General features: G+C 36.6%; 1 protein-coding gene across 1 annotated transcript; it reads right to left on the bottom strand.

Moving 5' to 3' along the window:
* Positions 1-884: 884 nt before the first annotated feature.
* LOC114468241 (casein kinase I) lies at positions 885-19,894 on the bottom strand. Its single transcript, XM_028455023.1, has 11 exons — positions 19,704-19,894; positions 10,612-10,702; positions 10,419-10,529; positions 10,197-10,345; positions 6,758-6,986; positions 5,407-5,577; positions 5,166-5,314; positions 4,661-4,856; positions 3,432-3,571; positions 2,319-2,387; positions 885-2,244 (listed from the first exon to the last, which is right to left on the bottom strand). Exons 2-10 carry the CDS (start codon positions 10,685-10,687, stop codon positions 2,355-2,357), a joined length of 1,254 nt encoding a protein of 417 aa, XP_028310824.1. The 5' UTR covers positions 10,688-10,702; positions 19,704-19,894; the 3' UTR covers positions 885-2,244; positions 2,319-2,354.
* Positions 19,895-21,187: the final 1,293 nt, after the last annotated feature.

The raw sequence follows: 21,187 nt of genomic DNA on the forward strand, positions 1-21,187 counted from the left end.
GTTGGTGCATAATCGATTACACAAGTACTTCAATCTTTATGTTTATAATATATTTGATTCCTGGAGACCTGCAGTCCAGCATGTTTTAAATATCATGCTCATTACATGCGTGGGTAACTTATCACAGCTGTGGCCACAATATTAACATTCATGTTAGTATTTAGAATAATGATCAATCCTAGCATTCACACAGGAAATAAAGGGATTATGGAGGTTTTGTGTAAACTTTTCTATCATTTGTGTTTGTTTTTTAGTCATTTAGTAAGTTTTTGTAGTCATTTTGTATGTTATTGTAGACGTTTAGTGCATTTTGCGAGAACATTTTGTGCACTTTGTTTTTGATGTATATTTGCCATTTTGTGTATTTAAGTAATTTTTTGCATTTACCATGGGGGCCCACACAAATGTAGACCGAGGGCACCATGTGGCACCCGGGCCACCCATTTTGCACTGCAGGTTTTAAGTGTGGCTCAGGACAAACCATGCCTAATCATCTAATTATACCTATGCATACTTACTTTCTCTTAGTGCAATAATATTATACATAAACATACAGTGCATTAATACAAGTCATGTGCAATGGTATTTGCACATTAACAACCAACCAGGCTAAGGGCGACATGCAAATTCTTACTGAAGATAAAATATTAGCACGTTTGCACTTCATCTGCCTTATGCACTACTTAAGCAGAAAAAACAAGTGACAGCATGTTCAGATTATGGAGCAAAGGTCACATTAATACCACCAAGAACCACACAGATTATGGTGCGATGCTGTTAAAAAGCAGCTCGGTGTTGTCAGCAACCTAAACCGCATCCAAATGCTTCAAGTAGGGCCTTTATTTTCACAGCTGAGTCAGACCAACAAACAGGCACACGCACAGCAATGTTAATCATTTTTATTACTTCATAAAATATACACAAATACTGTAAATAAAGCGTGTTAAAGAACTGTACATGGTATCAGTACACAATACATAAAGTGAAATTCCCCATCGCCTTGTTTTTTTTTTTTATCGAGCCCAGACCCGACGGTTCCAATGCCACGGGCTCATGGTGGCCTGTACAAAGGTAATTACACACAGTACACTGCTATTTACAAGTCCCTGCTATTGCATCAACTACGCCCTCCACTGCATGACATCAGAAAGGTCGGCGGAGGTTTAAAAACTCAAACTGGTGACGGACTGAAAGCAGGACAAGGAAGTGAAGAGAAAGGAAGAAAACAGAAAGACAAGAAGTTTTTCAATAAGTTACAGATGAAGTTAACAGATCAACATAAATAGAGAATGGATGTTTAAACTGAGCAGGGATTCACTGAATCACACACACACAATGTTGGAGGCCCACCCCTGCAGTTTAGTACTTTAAATAGGTTTAAGCCCCGCCCCCGTGTTTCCGTCAGAATGTGCTGCTCTGAGCCTTGAAACAAATGACGAGGTTTTGGCTTTTACATTGAAATGATAAAATATTTACAGTGGAGTAAACGAAAACATTTCTACGAGTCCCGATCAATGACTCGACCCGAATGGATCCTGCTTGTTTACTCCTTTAAAAAAAAAAAAAAAAAAACACAATAAAAGGTGACATTAAAAACTAGTGATTCAAACTGCAGCCACATTATGTTAGCCATGACAAATAAAAACAAAATCAGCACACACAGAGGTTCCTGAGAAACTTCTCTCAAGACGTGGGAGTGTGTTAAATACCTCTGCACCTCTGTTAAGCTTAAAATATTTTTTTAAAAAAGCAGGCGAAACAAATGTAGTGACAATGATTCAATGCTGAGGTGCAATATGAAGGAGAATTTGCTACTTGATCAGAAACATGACACCAGCTAAAACATCACTTGCATTTACGCTTCACGTCTTTCTTTGTGCCCACCATCACCTACATGTCTCAACATTTGTCTTCTAGTTTAAAAAAAAAAAAGAGAGGACAAGTTCCCGGTTAAAAACGGTAGCGTGCTAAAAGTGATACCGCTCTTTTTAATGGCGACAGATTTTCACATTTAAAATGGCGGGAATGTTTGGAGGAAACGGGGCATGATTGAGCAACTGCGCCACTTCCGTTTTGTTGTACAGTGCTGTGGTTGTGTTTGAGCCGAGAAAAAACACCGGTCTGACAGCTTCGTGTTAATTCAACATCAATGACAGATTTCTTATTCAACGTGTCCAAAAAGTCTTAATAAAACGAGGATGTGGACGTAGGGAAATAAACTGCAGCGACGAACGCCTCCCAGCCCTGCAACAAAAAACACAAATTCATCAGAGAGGGCGTGTGATGGAGGTAGTTTTGAAAGTGATGCTGAAACTCACCTGTAGGTTTGATGTGAGCGCCAAGCCAGATTTATTTTACTTCCCCATGTGTTCAAACGGAACACTGACCTGCAAAGACCAAAAAAAAACCAGTCAGGAGCCACCTTCCATACCTGCTTATCCTGACTAACTTTACAGAGTTAGAGAGAATATTGCAGCCTCGCCACAGGACCTGATACACTTTCAGTTTACTGCTATATTTAGAGACCCAGAGGCTACACTGAGGCCGTGTTCAAAATGTCATACTAATGTACGACTCATACTAAGTTTGACCTCAAAGTAAATATGTAGTGTTCACAGTAGTTAGTATGAAAATAATTCAGTACGCGAGAAATACCCAGATTATAACTAGACATTTTTTAAGTGTGTATGGTGGTCACACTAGTCGTACTCAACTGCCCCATGATGCATTGCGAGAAGAATGTAAAATCGTCCTGGGACCAGCTTTAAGATAAAGTTAACCGGAAGTTTTGTCAGTAGCACAGAAATGTGGGAATGAAATATGTTGGTGAGTTTTATGGGTCAAACGAGCACATGTTGATATTCTACTTAGTCACTTTCTTCCTTAAATCTTTTAGAACTTTCAAAGGTGGAGAATTAACAAAGAAATTGAGCCTCAGCATGCCTCAGGTTTTTGCCATTCTTGGGGAGTATACTGCAGTAGGAACGATCATCATCCTAATCACCTAATCATACTTGTAGTATATAGACTCACTGAGTTTCTACTATGTAGTATGGAGTATGCAATTTCAAACACAGCCTCAGACTGCAGGCAAAGGAAACCCAAATCACTTTTTTTTTGCCCATATGCGACCTGTATCTGATGTGTTAAAGACCGATTGATCAACTTAAATAAGATTATCCGATCCAGGTCACTCTTATATGAGGTCCTAAATCTCATTTTGAGTTTATGCTTTGTAACACATAGACAAGTCAAATTCAAGGGATTGACAGATATGTAAAACAATTGATATTAATTTGATTTCTACAGTAGAAAGGACAATGAACTAGAAACACTTGTCCAATAAAACCAAGAGACTAGGCTTGATATATATAATCATCAACACACCTGCTGGGGTTGGCAGACCAAAGGCATCATGGGTGATTTCTCACCTGCGACGTGGAAATCCTTGACTGGTCGTGACGGGCTGTGAGGTCCGAGGACGACACGTTAGCAGGAGCGCCGCGATGGAGCCGCATGCTCACCTTCCTCTCCCTCTCCGCACGAGAAATAGCGCGTGGCGACGTGTTTCCTGAAATGATCAATAGGGTGTAAATCACCTTTCATTCCGATGCAATAATATATCGATTATCAGAACAACAATTTGATAATTGCCAATGTCACAAAGCCTGCCACGATACGATTCCTATTTGATTCAATTTAGAGGCCTGCGATTGATATGAGAGAATATTTTGAACCCATTTACCACCATTTGTCTATATTGTATTGCCTATTGTAATCTAAAGTGTTCTGAGTGGACAGTGAATCTCTGCTCCTTCTCCTGGCTCTGTAAATGAGCTTTAGAAATACAGGAGCGTGAGGCTGGATCTTTCTTACAACAAGGCGATCCCATGAGTTGTTTTTTACTACATTACGACTGGTTGCGAGTAGGGACAGTTTCATGGCTCTATATTCCAGCTGAAGTCTCTTATGTGGCTTTTGGCACAGCGGTTACACAGCAAATCAAGAGGGAAAAGGAAAATGGGAAGAAGCAACAGAATGAAGGCACAAACGGGTTCAGGAGGAACACTGTCCACTGAGTTTTTTAATAAAGAAACAAAGGTCAATCCAGGTAAAGCAGGTATTCCAGAAATTGGCTATTTCACATCACAACATAAGGTGGATTTTAATATATGCAATGTAATATATGCCTGCATTGTACACACTTTTGAAACCTTCCACACAATCTTGCTTTTGCAGTGGTGTCTTTGGCAATGCTAATGTTAGCACAGGGATCAATACCCTGTTTCTTCTTCAAGTGAGCGGCTAAATTAGTTGTTTTCCGTATATTTAATCTTGCCAAGACATTGTTTGCACATAATCTGATCCATTTTTTCTCCGGAAGCCAAAAGGCTTCCATACTCCGACTCATTACCAACAGGGGAGTGAATTTCTTCTTAGCTCTGTGCTTGTGTGCTTATTGTGGGAGGAAACTGTCTTAACCAATTGTAGGGGGGACTAAAAGTGGAAGTAAAATGGTGATATCGATGTTTGTACTTTAGATCAATTTGACTAAATCATTGATCAAACAATCGATTAATCTTTACACCCCTAATAATCAACACAACTAGGAACTAGAGGAATGGTTTTTAATGTGTAGTTGGGTGAATTTTAATCTTACCGGACTGTTGGACCCGCGATGCCGGGTTGGAGACGGCCTGTTCAGGCCCATTCCTCACTCTGTTGGGAGCTCCGGGGTTTGGACCTGGAGGAAGACCACGTGTTGCAGACCCTCTAGGAGCTCCACCTATCCGCTCGTCCCTGTCCTCACCCGTCCTCCTGTCCCGCTCTCCTTCCTCCGCTGTCCGACTGGCACCCTGAGGAGAAGAGCACTTTAAAACATACAACTCTACAATAACAAATGTTATCGCAATCCTGTAAGTAAAAACATGTTTATTAGGTGTTTTTGTTATTTGTGCAAAAAAGGTTAGTGGACTAATCCAAATTTTCACAAACATTAAAAAAAAAAAGAAATCACCCAGAAATGAGTATCAAAGCAGCAACAATTTTTTTTCTTTTTAAAGCTTTGGACCGTTTTATTCATCAACAATTCTTAGAACAATAATTTAAATTGGGAACTTAAAAAATAAATACATAAACTGTCCATCTCTCACATTTTGACTTACAAATTTGAGCATGTTCCAGTCGAAGACGTAGTCGTAGGAAAAACCTTGCCGGTGGAACAGATTCCTGAAGAGCTGTCGTAGGTAGGAATAGTCGGGTTTGTCGTCAAATCGCAGCGAGCGGCAGAAATTCAGGTACGTGGAGAACTCGGCTGTGGGTGAACAGGAGCAAAGGTTAGACAGGAAACACGGAGAACCAGGACCATGGTCCACCTTTGAAGCACCACGTGGGGAAGTCCCTTACAAGGATAGCCTTTGCAGAGGACCTCGATGGGCGTTGACATTTTCTTCTCGCTGATTCGCTCATACTTCTGCCTCTTGGTGGCGGCCTTGAGGCCCTGCCAGGGGAGAGAGCCCAGGTTGAAGTACATGAGGACGTAGCCCAGAGACTCCAGGTCATCACGTCTGGACTGCTCTGTGGACGCAGACGGCACCGGAGTGAGAAAACAAGATGCTTTCAGGAGGTCAAATGTAGACTCAACACAAATCATCTAGATCAGACGGGCAACAAACAGCCTTTTGATCTCCAACAAATCACATTCCCAAAAGTGATTCTACAGACCTTGTTTCTCAAAAGCCTTTGCTAAGATGAGTCATCATCCTTTATTTCAGACTCAGTTAGTATTCACAAGATAAAAGCACATACAAATAAAACAGATGAAAGAAAACTGTACCAATGTCACCTCACAGATGACTGGCAACACACAAATTAGATACAGATTGGTCAACACCTGAACGATGGAATTCTGAGAACTCCTATAGTGACAGATACATTTGTACATCATGTTTCTCATAAGAGCCTAAAAAGTGTTCATTCTTATATAATAAAATAACTCACTTGCACTGGTCCATCGAGGCTTTTTAAACAGTATCCACATATAGTCATTACAGGCAACTTTGTAGCTTAAGTAAGCCAGCCTTTTTAAACCTAGCCCACACACAGGGGCAGTATGAATGAATGAGTGAAATTTATCATCTGAAGTTTGATAAAAAAAAAAAAATGGTAGAAAAAGCATTAGATCCAGAACACATTGTTAGTTTTTGCTGACTTTATTGGTCTATAGGACACGTACTGTGTTTTAGTCCACTGACAGATGAGTTATTCAGTTTCATTATTGCACAGTAATATCTTTAATGCTTGCTGATCAAAACTCAGATTTATTTTATTGCAACATACAAGGGCTTTTACTAACGCTAGTCATTAATATTGTCTGTGCTGACATGAACTCCAACCCCCCCAGGTTGGAAAAAAAAAAAAAAATCACACTTTGTCACCCTTGCTGTGATCTGACTTTGGTCAAAAAGTTTGGTTTGCTACATCACTATGTAATTATGCAATAAGACACTTAACAGTTACAGAACGCCCACAACAGATATTAATAGTTATTTCACATTCTGCATCTCCAGATCAATCACAGAATCCCCTTTGAAAGGTTGAAGTAAAGAATCCTCAGGCCAGAAATGATTGGAAAAGGTGTTGAAAAATCGATTTAGAAGAAAACAGGAAAGTAAGCAATGGTAGAAAAATACAGCATCAGCAAAATCCTTATTCAAGTCTTGTCTTAAAGACCCAATGTTTTGCGTCTCCTTCTTACCGATCCCAAGATGCGTGTTGATGGAGGCGTAGCGCGCTGTGCCTGTCAGGTTCTTGTTCTCCCTGTACGGGATGTGCTGGTGCGTGCGGGCATCACGATACTTCTTGGCTAGGCCAAAGTCAATGATGTAGACCAGGTTGCCCTTCTTCCCCAGTCCCATCAGGAAATTATCAGGCTTCACATCTCGATGGATGAAGTTCTTGGAGTGGATGTACTCGATGCGGCTTATCTGGAAAAGACAGTTTAAAGAGTTGCAACAGTCAGATGTTATTTCAAGTAAGACATGCACTCTCTAATCTATGAGCACTTCCAAAACTGTATTACACCTTTAATCAGCTAAAGGTCATATTTTATCCTAGAAGCAAAAAATGTGAAGTTCAGTCGAGTACTGTACAATAGAGAACATGTTATATCCCAATTAAGTATTTCTTCCTTAAAATTACACAAAATGAATGGAAAATTACTATTCATTATATATAAACAAAAAAATGTCCCAAAATAAATGGTATTTTAATAATCTTCCCAATGAAAGAATATCTGTGACTTTTGCTACATATACTGTTGTCACATGTTCTGATTTGTAAATTTGTATGAGGAAATGCCACCAGGGGGCGCAAAAACATACAATGGCAACTGCCATCGTTTTGAACTGTACCTGTAGTGAATTCTACTCCATCAAAGATCATATTACAGTAGAGGTTTTGTTCTATCTATTGTTATATTCTTTAAAAGTCCTTCTAAAGCAGCAAGAGATAAATTAACACTTCCATTTGAGAGACATTTACAGTTTATTTGATTGGAAGAGTCATATTGGCTGTAGTGACAGTTTTTAAGCAGACTAATTGATAATTCCGGTCGCACAGGGGGACACAATCTGTCCGAAAAACAGCGTTTCACTTCCACATACCATAATATCCATTTTCTACATCTTAGTCACGCTGAACTAAATCATACGATAGATGTTTTTAGATCGCAATACGATATATATTGTTATATCGCACAGCATTAGTTCAGTCATTGAGGAGCAACTTAGAGACGACGCAGTAAGTGAACCAATCGGTAGACTATTGAACCAGTATAATTCATCATCATGAAGAGGTGATGATTGTTCCACACCTGGAACGTGTCAGACGCCCACTTCACAAAGTGTACTAAACGCAGCTTTTTTTGTGCATTTTCAACTGCAATGCTTCCATAAAGAGTATAAGACATCCACCAACCACTACAACTTCATTATCATCGCCACTAGAATAAGTTAGCCTTAAATTAATAGAGCCTCCAATTTTACATTTCAAATTTTACCAAATTCCCTTTTAGGGTTCACTCATTTCTGCGTCACGTTCCAATTTTCTGTTTTTTTTTTTTTTTTTCTCGTTTCATCATCTTTCCTTGTTTTGGTGACTTTACTTGCTATTTAACGTCCCCAAATTATACCCAACATGCTAAAGAAGGTTAATAGAGTCAACTAATGGATTTTTTCCATTTCAGAGTGTGACTTACATTTTTCCCGTCCTTCCACCATCACATAAGAATTAATTTAGGGCTGAAGACCTTATCTGGAAGGTCGTGAGATGTAAGACTACCCATGGTTACAGATTATTGTTTTTTTAATGTTATATATTGTTTCTCAACAGGATAGGTAAAATTCATTGACAAATTTCACTGTAGGGCTACATTGTATGTGACATCAGTGGGTCGCAACCTTTTTTTAATAACCGCAAATTTTTGGCGTCTCCAGAGACTTTTGTTTTTTTCTAAAACTAACTTTTGATGTTTGTTGTTGCCAGGATTAGTGCACAAAGTGATGAGATGCACCAGCTCAGATAATTTTATACTGCATTTTATTTGAACTAGATTTAAACATTTGTTTAAGACTGTTTTTTGTGTGTGGTGTAATAAATTGAAAAATAATTAAAACTATTTAAAAATCCATTTTTAATCAGTATCTTTTTTATTTTCATAAATTAGACATCGCATTGGACCCCATTTGAATTCCAGGCAAACACACATAGGGTCAGGACCCCGAGGTAGAAAACCAACGCATTACATTATGTTTTTTAAGTGTGCAGGAGTAAGGGGTACATGGCTTTAGGTTAAATGTCTGAAGGAGTATAGGACTAACAAAAGTTTGGGAACCACTGGTTTAGACTTTAGACAACACGGGTCGTGTATCCTGATGAGGTCACCCTGATCATCTGCCCAGACTACTGGTGTATTTTCTGTGCATAGATCAGCTTGCACAGCCATCTGCAAAGTCATTGTTTAGATGTTATTGAGCTCATCTGTCTCTCTGGTCAATGTAACTGCTGCCATTTTAAGGAAGAAACCATTTGCATTGATTGGAGGCTTGTGTAAAGTTATACCTTTGGAATATGAATAAACATTAAACGCATCATTATCTAATCTTTCTGCCTACATTTGACAGTTACTACTTTACAGTTACGCAACATAAACTAAACAGTGAATTTGAATGAGTAAGCAGATATTGTTGACATGGCTTAAAGGATTTGCTGCTGTGATGTTAAATAAAGCATGTAAACCAGGGTTGGGGTCAACTACAATTTTCAATTACAATTACCCATGTTGAATTACAACTCGATTACAGTTATTAGCATTTTCTCCAGTTGATTACAATTATGTTCTCAATTACTAAAGTTAAATTACAATTATTCACAATTACTGAGCTTGAAATAAATAGCCTAATAAAAATTAGCTTTCTTCTTGTGTTAGCATCTCTTACGTTAACGGGTCCTATCCTATCAGCTGTGAAATACACTAAAAACAAATATCTATTTTTCCTATCTATTGGTTACCTTGTTTGGCTTCCTAAATCAATTAAAATATAGGTTTTAATATCTTCGGTGTGGGCATCTGAGCCTTTTTTTGATTGATTCCCTTTATTTGATATGGACGTCACAATTACATTGGTAACCCAGATGTACCGGTATTGTCTTGAGTGTGTTATCACACGTGCTAATTTACAACACCTGTCCAGAGGAGGATTTTAAAAGGTCAAAAGTAACAGAAATAATAAGAAAGTAAGGAGGAAATATGCACTGCACAAAAATACATTACTAAAATAAAAGCAATATTTTGTGTCAGTATAGCTCTTGATTACATTTTTTTTAATTAAATGGTAAAATGTGGGAAAGCTTGATATGAAACATTTTAATCATTGTTAACTACATATGTGTAGAACTGTAACATGGTTCCCCAGTTTTGCATTAAATTATAAGTAACAATTTATATAGAATTTCCATGGCAATTACAAAGTCAATTATCTAAACTCAATTACAATTTAATTATGATTACAACAGCAACAATTAAGTCATAATTGTAATTAATGATCAATTATGTGATTACAATTATATACAGTATATTATATGCAATGCTTTTCCAACTCACTGCAGCAGTGAAAGGAAGGAGAGTTGCTTCCTACCATCTGATCCGCCAACAGCAGAACCGTTTTGAGGCTGAACTTCCGTGAGCAGAAGTTGAACAAGTCCTCCAGACTGGGACCGAGCAGCTCCATGACCATCACGTTGTAGTCGCCCTCTGCTCCGCACCACTTTATGGAAGGAATCCCCACTGACAGACAAACAAAGTGTCACTTTCACTCATCTGCTGACGTGATGATGGAGAACATGCCGTGATTGCTCACCTCCTCCTTGCATCATCTTGTAGAACTTGCTCTCGATGTGGAGCTGTGGGTGTTTGGTTTTTACACATTCCAGTTTGATGGCGACCTCCTCACCCGTGGCAATGTTGGAACCTGAGAGGACACAGATGGTGTGTATGAACTGACAGAAGGAATACAAATCTACCAATGCCCTAGAAAACAGCGTTTGACTCACCAAGGTAAATATCTCCAAAAGAGCCACTCCCAATCTTTCGCCCGAGCCGATACTTGTTTCCCACTCTCAGCTCCATGGTTGCAAGTTTACGCTGGAAAAACAAACATTTTTAAAATACAGAAACAGGTTTTCAATAACGTAACGTCAGCGACGTAAAAAAAACTATAGGAAAATAACTTGTACTCACAGATGTACATTGACAAACACAAAACTAACTTTTGAAATTCATTTGATCTATACATGTCATCACCACAGAAAGCTAGTCTTAACAAATATACAGTAAGCATTAAGGCTAAATCCTCCAATAAGTAGGGCCCTATGAAATCCATTTTATTTTTTCTAAATCCCGTGTTTTCCACATTAATCTTTTTAAATTTTGTTTTTTTTTTTTAAAAAAAGAAGAAATATTACACTTTTACTATTAAATATTAGTTTTTAACTGCTGTGAGGAAACAAAATAAATACTAATAAAAAAGAAAACCATAATCAAACAAAAATGTAATTTAAAAATAATGAGTAGACTACAATTAAAAGCAACATATCAACATTTATGTTGTCAGTAGTTCCTAGGGGTGTCCTGGTCTGACACTAGCAGATAAACACAAAGCTGTGTCACGTAAAGCAAACAACTCTTCGGTGTAAATAAGACGATAAAACAATGCAATGAGAGCATCTACAGAAAGTTTCATCACAACAATGCAGTCATTGATGGGATCTGCGAATTAAGACATTACAGCCGATCACATTAATTGCATAAAATGCAAAATATTGGCCGATCCGATTGGTGTAAAGCCTACAAATTAGTGAAGGCTGATAAAGCCAGTACTTGGGAAAATTTAAAATGGAAAATTGCCTTGAGGTCATAATGTAGTTTTTACATCCAGTCAGTTATTTGTATGTCAAATGATTTGCAATGTGATCCTTAACCAGTGGTCAATGACAGGGTCAGAAGAAGAAATACTAGTAAAGTGTTAACAGAGTAACTGGTAGGTGAAGCCGTCACAGAGAAAAGCCTAAACCAACACATGAACAGGTACTAAAAGGTGTCAGAGTACGCAGCTACAGTTCTGTGCACAGCTGTAGTGCAGAAAACCTCAACAATGGATAAAGGTGGCCTGATCTGATGAGTCACGTTTTATTTGATCGTGTTTTTCTGTGAAACATCCGAGTTCCAGATACCACAGCTCCTCCATTAGCACAGGTTGACATGATGAAACCACTAATACAATCAATCAGGGTCAATTATAATTGATAATTAATTACAATTAAAAAAAAATGTTGCTGTCGTAATCTTAAATTGTAATTCAATTTTATATAGTTAAAATTACAACAGTCATCTCAGTGCTCTTAACAAAATATAAAGTCCTTAGTAAGAAAGAAAGAACCCAACAAGATCCACATGAACAAGCATTTAGCGACAGTGGGAAGAAAATACTTTTTATAGGAAGAAATTTCCAGCGGAACCAGGTTCAGAGGTGGCAGCCATTAGCTTTGACTGGTTGGGGTTAGTGAACAGAAGGACAAACAGGATAGGATAGAAGGATAAATGGTAAAATGGTAAATGGACTTGATTTATATAGTGCTTTATCACCACACTGAAGCACTCTCAAAGCGCTTTACATATCAGCTCATTCACCCAATCACTCTCACATTCACACACCAATGGGACAGGACTGCCATGCAAGGCGCTAGTCGACCACTTTGAGCAATTTAGGGTTCAGTGTCTTGCCCAAGGACACTTCAACACATAGTCAGGTACTGGGATCGAACCCCCAACCTCTTGATCAGAAGACGACCCTCTACCACCTGAGCCACGGAGTGTTCCAGGCTTGTTGAGCAGCGAAAAATTGATCAGGAATTGGCAGCCCCAACATCAAGACACCTGAAACTCAATTATCTAATTCAGTTTAGATAATTGACGCTTTAATTGCGGTTAAAAATTCTATTAAAAAATTGTCAATTAGAATCTAACATAAAACTGGGGAATCATGGCACAGTTCTATAAATGTATAGTTAATTATTAAAATATGTTTCATTTCAAGCTTTCCTACATTTTATCATCAAAAAAAAAAATCTCATCTGGGGTTTACTGATACAAAAAAGGCTCAGACAAAAAATGTTTAAACCTATATTTTTATAACACAAGAGGAAGGTTATCTTTTATTATGTTATTTATTTTAGGCTCAGTAATTGTGATCAATTGTAATTGAACTACAGTAATAGAGAACGTAATTCTAATTGACTTTCTGAGGATACAAAAATAATTTTAATTTAATTGTAATTGGAAAAAAATGCTGGTAATTGTAATTGCAATTGAATTGTAATTGAAAATGTAATTGTAACTGAAAAATGTGATGTCTGTCCTGCTCTGACACAAATCTGTAGCATCAAAACAAGGAGTGACGTCATCCCGAGCATATCGAGGCTAATTCCTAATCATTCCCAAAGGCCGAGTGAGGTTTTCACTGGAGTCAGTCGGCTGTTCTGATGAAGCGCATTAGTGCCAGAGCCACTGCACTGACCACGTGTCTGTGTAATCATGCAGTCCGTGCGCAGCTAGCCAACAGCTGTCCGTTCTCCACAAACACCAGATTACATCCGCCGTGTAGGAGGGAGATGGAAGTGGGTGGGGCCTATCAAAAAAAAACATATCAAGGCCACTCAGACGCAACGAGAGGAGAGTCCAACTGGGCAAAGGAGCAAATGAAGCGCGTTATCTCTAACGGGGCTGCACGTGACGCACGAGCAGGACCATCATTTATTCAGCGCTCACTCTACTATAGAGCCAGGCTGTGTGGGCACTGAGTGAAGTCTACGCTGCTGTGTCCAAGCACACAGAGATCTATGAAAACACTGAAATAGCAAAGAACCATTAACACATTAGCTATTGGGTTATTAGAATTCTCCAGATGAATAATCAACTTAAGGGTATCTGTAGTGGTAACGGGGTTGGGGTTAATTATAATTGCGTAATTGATATTTAATTACAATTATGGCGTAATCATAATTATTTTTAATGTGTTGCAGTTGTTATCGTAATTAAATTGTAACTCAGTTCAGAAAATTGACTTTGTAATTGCTATAACTATTGTCAATAATTTAACACAAAACAGAGGAACCATGTTACAGTTCTATACTAACAGTATGTTTCATAGCAGGCTTGCATACATTTTACCATTTCAAAAAAATTGAAATCTCAATGTATACAGACACACACAAAAGGCTCAGACTCCCACACATGAATACTTAAACCTACATTTTCTTTGATTAGGAAGCCTAACAAGGTAACCAATAGATAGGAAATAAATGTATATGATAGATTTGTTTTTGGTGTATTTTACAGCTTATTTAGTACTTGTGATCATAAGAGATGCTAAAAGAAAGCTAACACATTATGAATGATAACTTTTATTAGGTTATTTATTCATGGCTCTGTAATTGTGATGAATTGTAATTGACTGAGGATAAAAACTAATATGGTAGTGGTAATATTAATAAAATGCGTTTAATGCACCTTATATTTCTGCAGTTATTTTGCACTGTGTATTTACTGGAGTAGCAAAGAAGTGGAACATTTTAGGTGAATTTCCAGGAGACCTTGAACTCTTCTACCCTCAGCCTCTTTTCTCTGAAAAACACATACCCATAACAAATAACGTTTTTCAAAGCTTCTACGTGACCTACATGGCTAATTTTTTTATTTTTGATTGACGTAGGACCCTTGGTAGTTACAGATCATGTGAAATTTTGGAAATATATGATGCCAGTGACAACAAATCCTGTTTTAAATCCAAAAATTTGTAGTCCACCCAAACAAATATAAAGCTAATTCTCAGTAGTGAAGGCTACAAAACGAGAAATTATTAAACTAACGTATGGACATCAACTGCAACAAGTTTGGTGATAATAATAAACAATAGTCCAAAGATACACATTTTTGTACAAAACGTTCAGGCAGAAGTAGGGCTGCATGATTATGGCCATAATGATAATCACAATTTTTTGGATATAAATTTTAATCACAAATATTCATCATGTTAAAAAAATGATCCCCAATTTCTGGTTAATTCCAACAAATTGTTCCAAAGAAAAGTTGATACAGTGGGGCAAAAAAGTATTTAGTCAGCCACCAATTGTGCAAGTTCTCCCACTTAAAAAGATGAGAGGCCTGTAAGTTTCATCATAGGTATACCTCAACTCTGAGAGACAAAATGAGGAAAAAAAATCCAGAAAAATCACATTGTAGGATTTTTAAGGAATTTATTTGCAAATTATGGTGGAAATTATGTATTTGCTATTTTTTTTTAATATTCTTAAGCTTAATCTCCTGTGGAAATTCACCCGAGAAGTTCCATCCCTTTCACTATTTTAGACCTGATGAGTTCCTGTTTAATTCTGTATTAAACTCAAGTATATCTGTAAATGTTACACTACCTGCTCAATGTCCTTGAATTCCCCTCCATTTTTTATTTAATTGAAAATGTTCACAGTACTTAATATAATCTTAAAAAGCTTTGTTATAATTTTATCTTTCATTTTTCTCTTTAGCTAAGTTTTTCGTTAAAATACACTATTACAAAACATAACATATTGGATTAAATTATGGATTTAAAAATGTGTAAGTATTGGAGCCCTGACCACAATAGATATCCAGATATTGTAAGCAACATTATTAATTTTCTAAACATTTTTAATAAAATCCATTCATTTTCCACACAGTGTCCCAGATCATTATAGGACTTACAAACACACACGCGTTTATATCAATTAACTTTAGTGGCATGCTAGAGAGTGTGTCACGCTGAGCACTTATGGTGATGTGTTGGATCGTAGAGATTGATCTTTAGCACTCGTACTATGTGAGGAGGGGTCCACTACAGCTGCCACATCAGCCAACACGGGAATCTAAACAACACCGTTAGTTAGCACATTAGTACGGTGCAAATGTTTGTGCTTAACGACACTCGTCCATGAAAAGCAGCGATCACTTGTTGAATGTTAGTAACCACAGAATGAACGAAATCACGCCGTGTTCAAGGGTACATTTGACTAAGTTTATGTTAAAATACAAGTGTCGAATCAGGAAATCCAATTTATAAACCGTTAGTTTATAAATTGGCTTTATAAAGTCTTAAAAAGCCATGGTTATCTCGTCTCAACTATTGTTTAGAAGAACTGAGTGATTCATTAGCTTGAAACGACAATCGACCTCATTGATCTTTTTCCATTTGTAGCCTTTAATCTAATGTGTTTTAAAGCATCGCAACTCCCAATTTGTCTAAACTAGACATAGATTATGCTGTTTGTGTTAAAACATCAGCTTTTCATAACAGAGTTCCTAGAGCTTTGGTCAAATTCAATTCAAGACTTTTTAATTCCATTTGAAATTCAATTCAAGACCAACACCACAACAATTACATAGGGTTATGGTCATTTTTCTCCAGTGCTTAGTGCAACTGGCAGCCCCCAAAGTAAACACACTAAAATACAAAAAAAAAGCCTAAAATAATCAAAATCACTCTAAACACAGAAGATGACTACAAAAATAGCCAGAAAGCTATGGACCAAAAACAAAAAACCATTAAAAAAAACTATGTTGGACAGGCCCATCTACACAGAGTCCCACTGCAACCACGTCACCGTTTTGTAGTTGGTTGCGCGATGTTACGGTAAATTATACATAATTTTAAAAACAAATGCTACCATTTATTTTGCAATGTGAGACTAATTACAATCATAAAACCATGCTTATGTTAAAATTTAAGATTTTTAAACATTTTAATGGCAATTAAGCTCTTATTTCTAAGACTTTTTTAAGGATCTGCGGGAACCCTGTTAAAATCTATTTTGTAATCCTGGTAACAAACTCATCACTGACAAAAAATAAATTACATTCTGAGCTCTTAATGAGCTCAAACAGGTCAAGAAAGCAAATTCAAAGAGTGCACAAGTATAGGTTTCAGTTTTAAGACTTAAAAAAGGCCTACTTCCACCCCCACCCCCACAGACTGTAAACCACAGTCTTGTGACAAATCAGACAATTGCAAAAACAAGACTCAGTCTCGTGCACGTACACTCTCCAGAAAGCAGAAACGAGTGCTCAACAAAGATCCCAAACAGCTTTGAATCACCACATAAACAGATCATACGCCTCAAATTAATCATTACAGTAACTTTATGACCAAAGACAAAGATTTAGAGTAGACTCTGGTTCACTTTTTGAGGCAAGCATTTTTTATTACTTACAATATTCTTATGTTGTCCTCAATGATGTGTTTGAGACGTCAAAAGTTTGAAAGTGCAAAATTTAAATAGTCCATGAGTTTATCTTTTTCTAAACACTTGTTTGACATTAAATCAACCGTTTAATGGGAAACTATGGTGAAAATGTGTGCTATTCTCCACAAACATGTGACCATTTAACTTCAAGAAGTTAACTGGGAGATCCCTGCTACTATTTCACACAATTTGCTGTGTGTTTGGAGAAACTTCTTTTTAAAAAAAAAAAAAAAAAAAAAAAAAAAAAAGTTTTTTAATTATTTTAGAATCATGATAAAGTCAGGTATAACACAATTTGTGCACATTATCTACAGCCAATATAAAAAAAAAAACAAACAAACAAAAAAAAAAAAACACAATTTAGTAAAAAAATAAAAAAAAAGAAAGAAAAGAAAAGAAAAAAAAAAACAAAGATTTTTCAATAAAATAAACATAGTAGAAGAATTTAGGCATATCTTTAAAGTTTAGATACTCTAAGGCACTAGATGAAAGCTAACCTCGCATAATAATAACATAGTTAACATGTTGGTCACATTCTAGTTCAAAAAGTTAAACATCTAAAAAAAAATACATTTCAACAACTGGGCAACTAATGGGTTTATACTGGACCACATGATGTACCATTTAAATAGAACCACAATTTAAATAGAAACACCCCAATAGATACATAATGGATGCAATTGTGTTAATCAGCACTTAAAACAACAGTGTCTCTAAATTATGCACATCTGGTTTGTGTTGCGTTTTTACTCATGTACAATTTGAAAGTTAAATCATTTTATGGTCATGTGATTCAGGACAGTATTATGTTTTGCGCTGCTCAGTACACGTGGAACAAATGTCTGTGTGGTTTTTATGGTCTGATTAAATGTTGGTTTATTGTTGTAAGGGATAAGGGAGTCTTTTGTTTTGTGTAATTCGCCCCATGGAAACAATAAAGACTATCTAAATCTTAAACGCAGTCTAAATCAAGAGCTGTGAATGACAATTCCCCTCTTAAAGGACCACGCTGCAGAAAAACTAAACAAATTTGAATAAATAGTAAATAGTAAGGAAGACAAAGCTGCTAACACACAAGTTAAAGCATGGCAATAAGTTAGGATGCAAATTATTGCATTAGTCAGATTATGTTAATTACACGCCATTATGATTATCTAACAGGAAAAAGTGTGATTTGTTTTTTTCTGTAGGGATGCAGTGTGAGATATGAGATGAATTTGTAAAAAAAACGGTTGTAACGGAATATCATAAATGTAAGAAGCATTTCTATAATTACATCATATCACTTAGAGTAACATTAAAAAACCCAAAACCACCATGTCATAGAAAAACAGCATTTTGCCTGCTCAATTACTTTGAGATGAGGTACAAAACTTGTTATAAGTAAATATTACTATTAAAAAATAAATGCAAAAACTGGTCAAAATATTGTTATATGTGGGAGGAAAATGTAAAAAAAAAAAATTACCACAATGCAAATTACAGAACTATCCACTATTTTGGTTCTTTGGTTAATTCTATTGATTAATCCAGCAAAATATACTTTTGCTTAATCAAAACTCAATTTTAAATACACAACAGAAAGTACGAACGCCTAATACTAAACAATGTATTTGATTTACATTTATTTATTGCAGAATATGCAAATATAACGCTAAATATAGAAGAGGTGTAACGACACATTGATCTGGATTGATACATCTATTGGTTTTACAAGATATATTTTATTAAAATGACTGAAACGTTTCAGCAATAAATCGTCAAAACAACAAAACTGCTTGACATTTTTTCCACTACCAAATAACTATTAAAAGTATGTTTGATTTGTGCCGATACAGTATTGGATCGATATCGACCAATACCCAAGGCTGCAATATCAGTATCGTACCAGAAGTTTAAAAAGTTGTATCCGGAGGGACGTCTCTAATAAATGTCTAACCTGATTTATAAAATATAAAAGTGACAGATTAAAATACATCAGCCGTACATGGAATAAATTGTATTTTACTAGATGCCACAAAATATGTTACTTAAACATACTTAATTTTACCATCTGTGTGGGTTAGGTTACAAGTTGGGGGGGGGGTGAAATACTTTGACAATAAGATAATCTTATTTATATAATCACAATCATTTTTAAAAGACTGAAAATGACTTGAAGTCAGCGGATTTCACAATCTCTGCATACGCCTCTAGAAAGCTGTCAGCACACAAACAACTCCTGTGTTTCTGCTTTTTTTGTTTTGTTCAAAAGCTCACGTCAAAACCATTACAATCAAATCAATATTAAATAGAATTTAATGCTATAAGATAGCCTGTATTACTAGCAGTTGTGTTACATTAGTTGTAATCGTTTTCTAAATAGCCATATCGCGATAACTTAGGAAACATTAGAAAGGTAAAGCGTAGCAAAAAATAAAATAAAATAAAAGACGTAATGTTCAATAAAATGGAAACATTTGTGTGGTTCTAAATGCAACAGTAAGACTAGGAGGCTTGTATGTTAGGAAACAGGCAGGAAGGAAGCTGGTAAATTTACGATAGAACAAGATGTAACGACGTGTCGAGTATTTAGTGAAAAAAACACACAAATATGTTGCCAATAATGTTGGCAACAAATCGTTCCATTTGCGTTTTTACACCATAAAACAACGAAAACCGCACCCATTTACAAAGTGAACGATCAACCGTAGACGGACTACTACTCGCCCCCTCCCCCTCTCTCCCGTAAGCCGTGAATAGGAGACTCTGATTCGGCCGAATCAGGCCCGTTTTCCCCCTCGGTTTACCCGGTTCCCCGGATTGACACTTACCCGATACTGGGTTCGTCCGAGAGCTGCTTCGGTGGAGGCTGTGCTCCGGTGGTTGTCAGTCGGACAGGAGCCCGCTCGGAGGAGGATGGGAGCGGATTGTGGCGGCTTGCATTCCCCCAGCTCTGTCGCTCGGCCGTCGGTTTGTAGTCCGTGTGAAGAGTCCCGGAGAAGCTCCACGCTGACGCTCACGCGCAATGTCGTTACTTACGTACGTGCTCGCGACGTCGCTGACGTCATCCGCTACATGATTAAAAACCTTCCTATCAGGACATCCTTTTTTGCTGGCTTCTTCCCTTTCTGTATCTTTCTTTAGTGTATGCTTCTGACTTGTTGAAAATTTGTATTAAAAAAAAAAAAAATATATATCACTAAATCCTGTCCAGTAACATATGAGTTTAATTCAGTTTTAAAGGCTATCCCTTCAGGCACAATTGATCTTATCAAAGGTCTCCTAAAGCTTATTTTGGGGTCGTTACTGCATTTTAGTTGAACTAGATTTATATTTCACAAAGTGAAAGTATAGAAATACAGTTGTTTAAAATTGTGTTGTTTTGATATTATTATTATTTTTTTTTTTTTTAAAGAAGAAAGAATAATATTTAAAACATTTCAAAAATCTATTTTAATTTTTCAGAAATTTCAGGTGACCCCATTTAAACTTCTGGCAATCCCATATGGGGTCCCGACCCAAAGGTTGAAAACACTGATTTAGTGGCTCCTGAATAGATTTCCGGTCATTTCACACCTGAGGTGGGACCAAGACAGACACTTTATTTGTTAATTTTCCACTTTCTCTCATAAGTGCCCTATGTGTGCCATTGCTTACCCCCAATTGAGAAACACTTTCCTGAGAGACAGCACATGCGAGTGAGTTTATTTTAGTTAGAAAGACTGATTTTCTTTACGTCATTTTTGTTCTGTTTTTTTTTTTTTTTTTGTGGTGTTTCGTGTGATATAGAAAAGAATAGAATACTCCTTCATTGATCCACAGAGGGGAAATTCACTTTTGCAGCAACATAATACAAGAGCTGACAGTAAGAACAAAAATAAATATTAACATAGGATAATAATGCAAAATATAGAACTGTAGGACAAACACAAATTAGAAAAAAAAACAAACAAACAGAAAAACAAATGATAGATTTCAGCTGTATTCGAGTTTTTGTTTTAAAACAAAGCTAGAAATGATCTTGTATGAGGAAATATCAATATATACCTTCATACCTTGATATACAATATCACCCAGCTCTAATACAGTGGATACATATCTATAACTTGTAATTTCTAAACCATCAGTCTGTGAAAACCATTGTTCCACAGTGCCTTTGTAAGGGTTATTATACATCTATTTATTTATCTATACTAGTACAGTGCAAAGTAAAATAGCGTGTTCGATTTCCTTGGTTTAATTCTATGGGACATGCGCATGATAAGTGTGTTTGTTGTTTTTACTGATTTTTATATATTTTTTCGTTTGGTGTATT

Source organism: Gouania willdenowi, chromosome 8 (assembly GCF_900634775.1).
Source record: "Gouania willdenowi chromosome 8, fGouWil2.1, whole genome shotgun sequence".
Taxonomy (NCBI): domain Eukaryota; kingdom Metazoa; phylum Chordata; class Actinopteri; order Blenniiformes; family Gobiesocidae; genus Gouania; species Gouania willdenowi.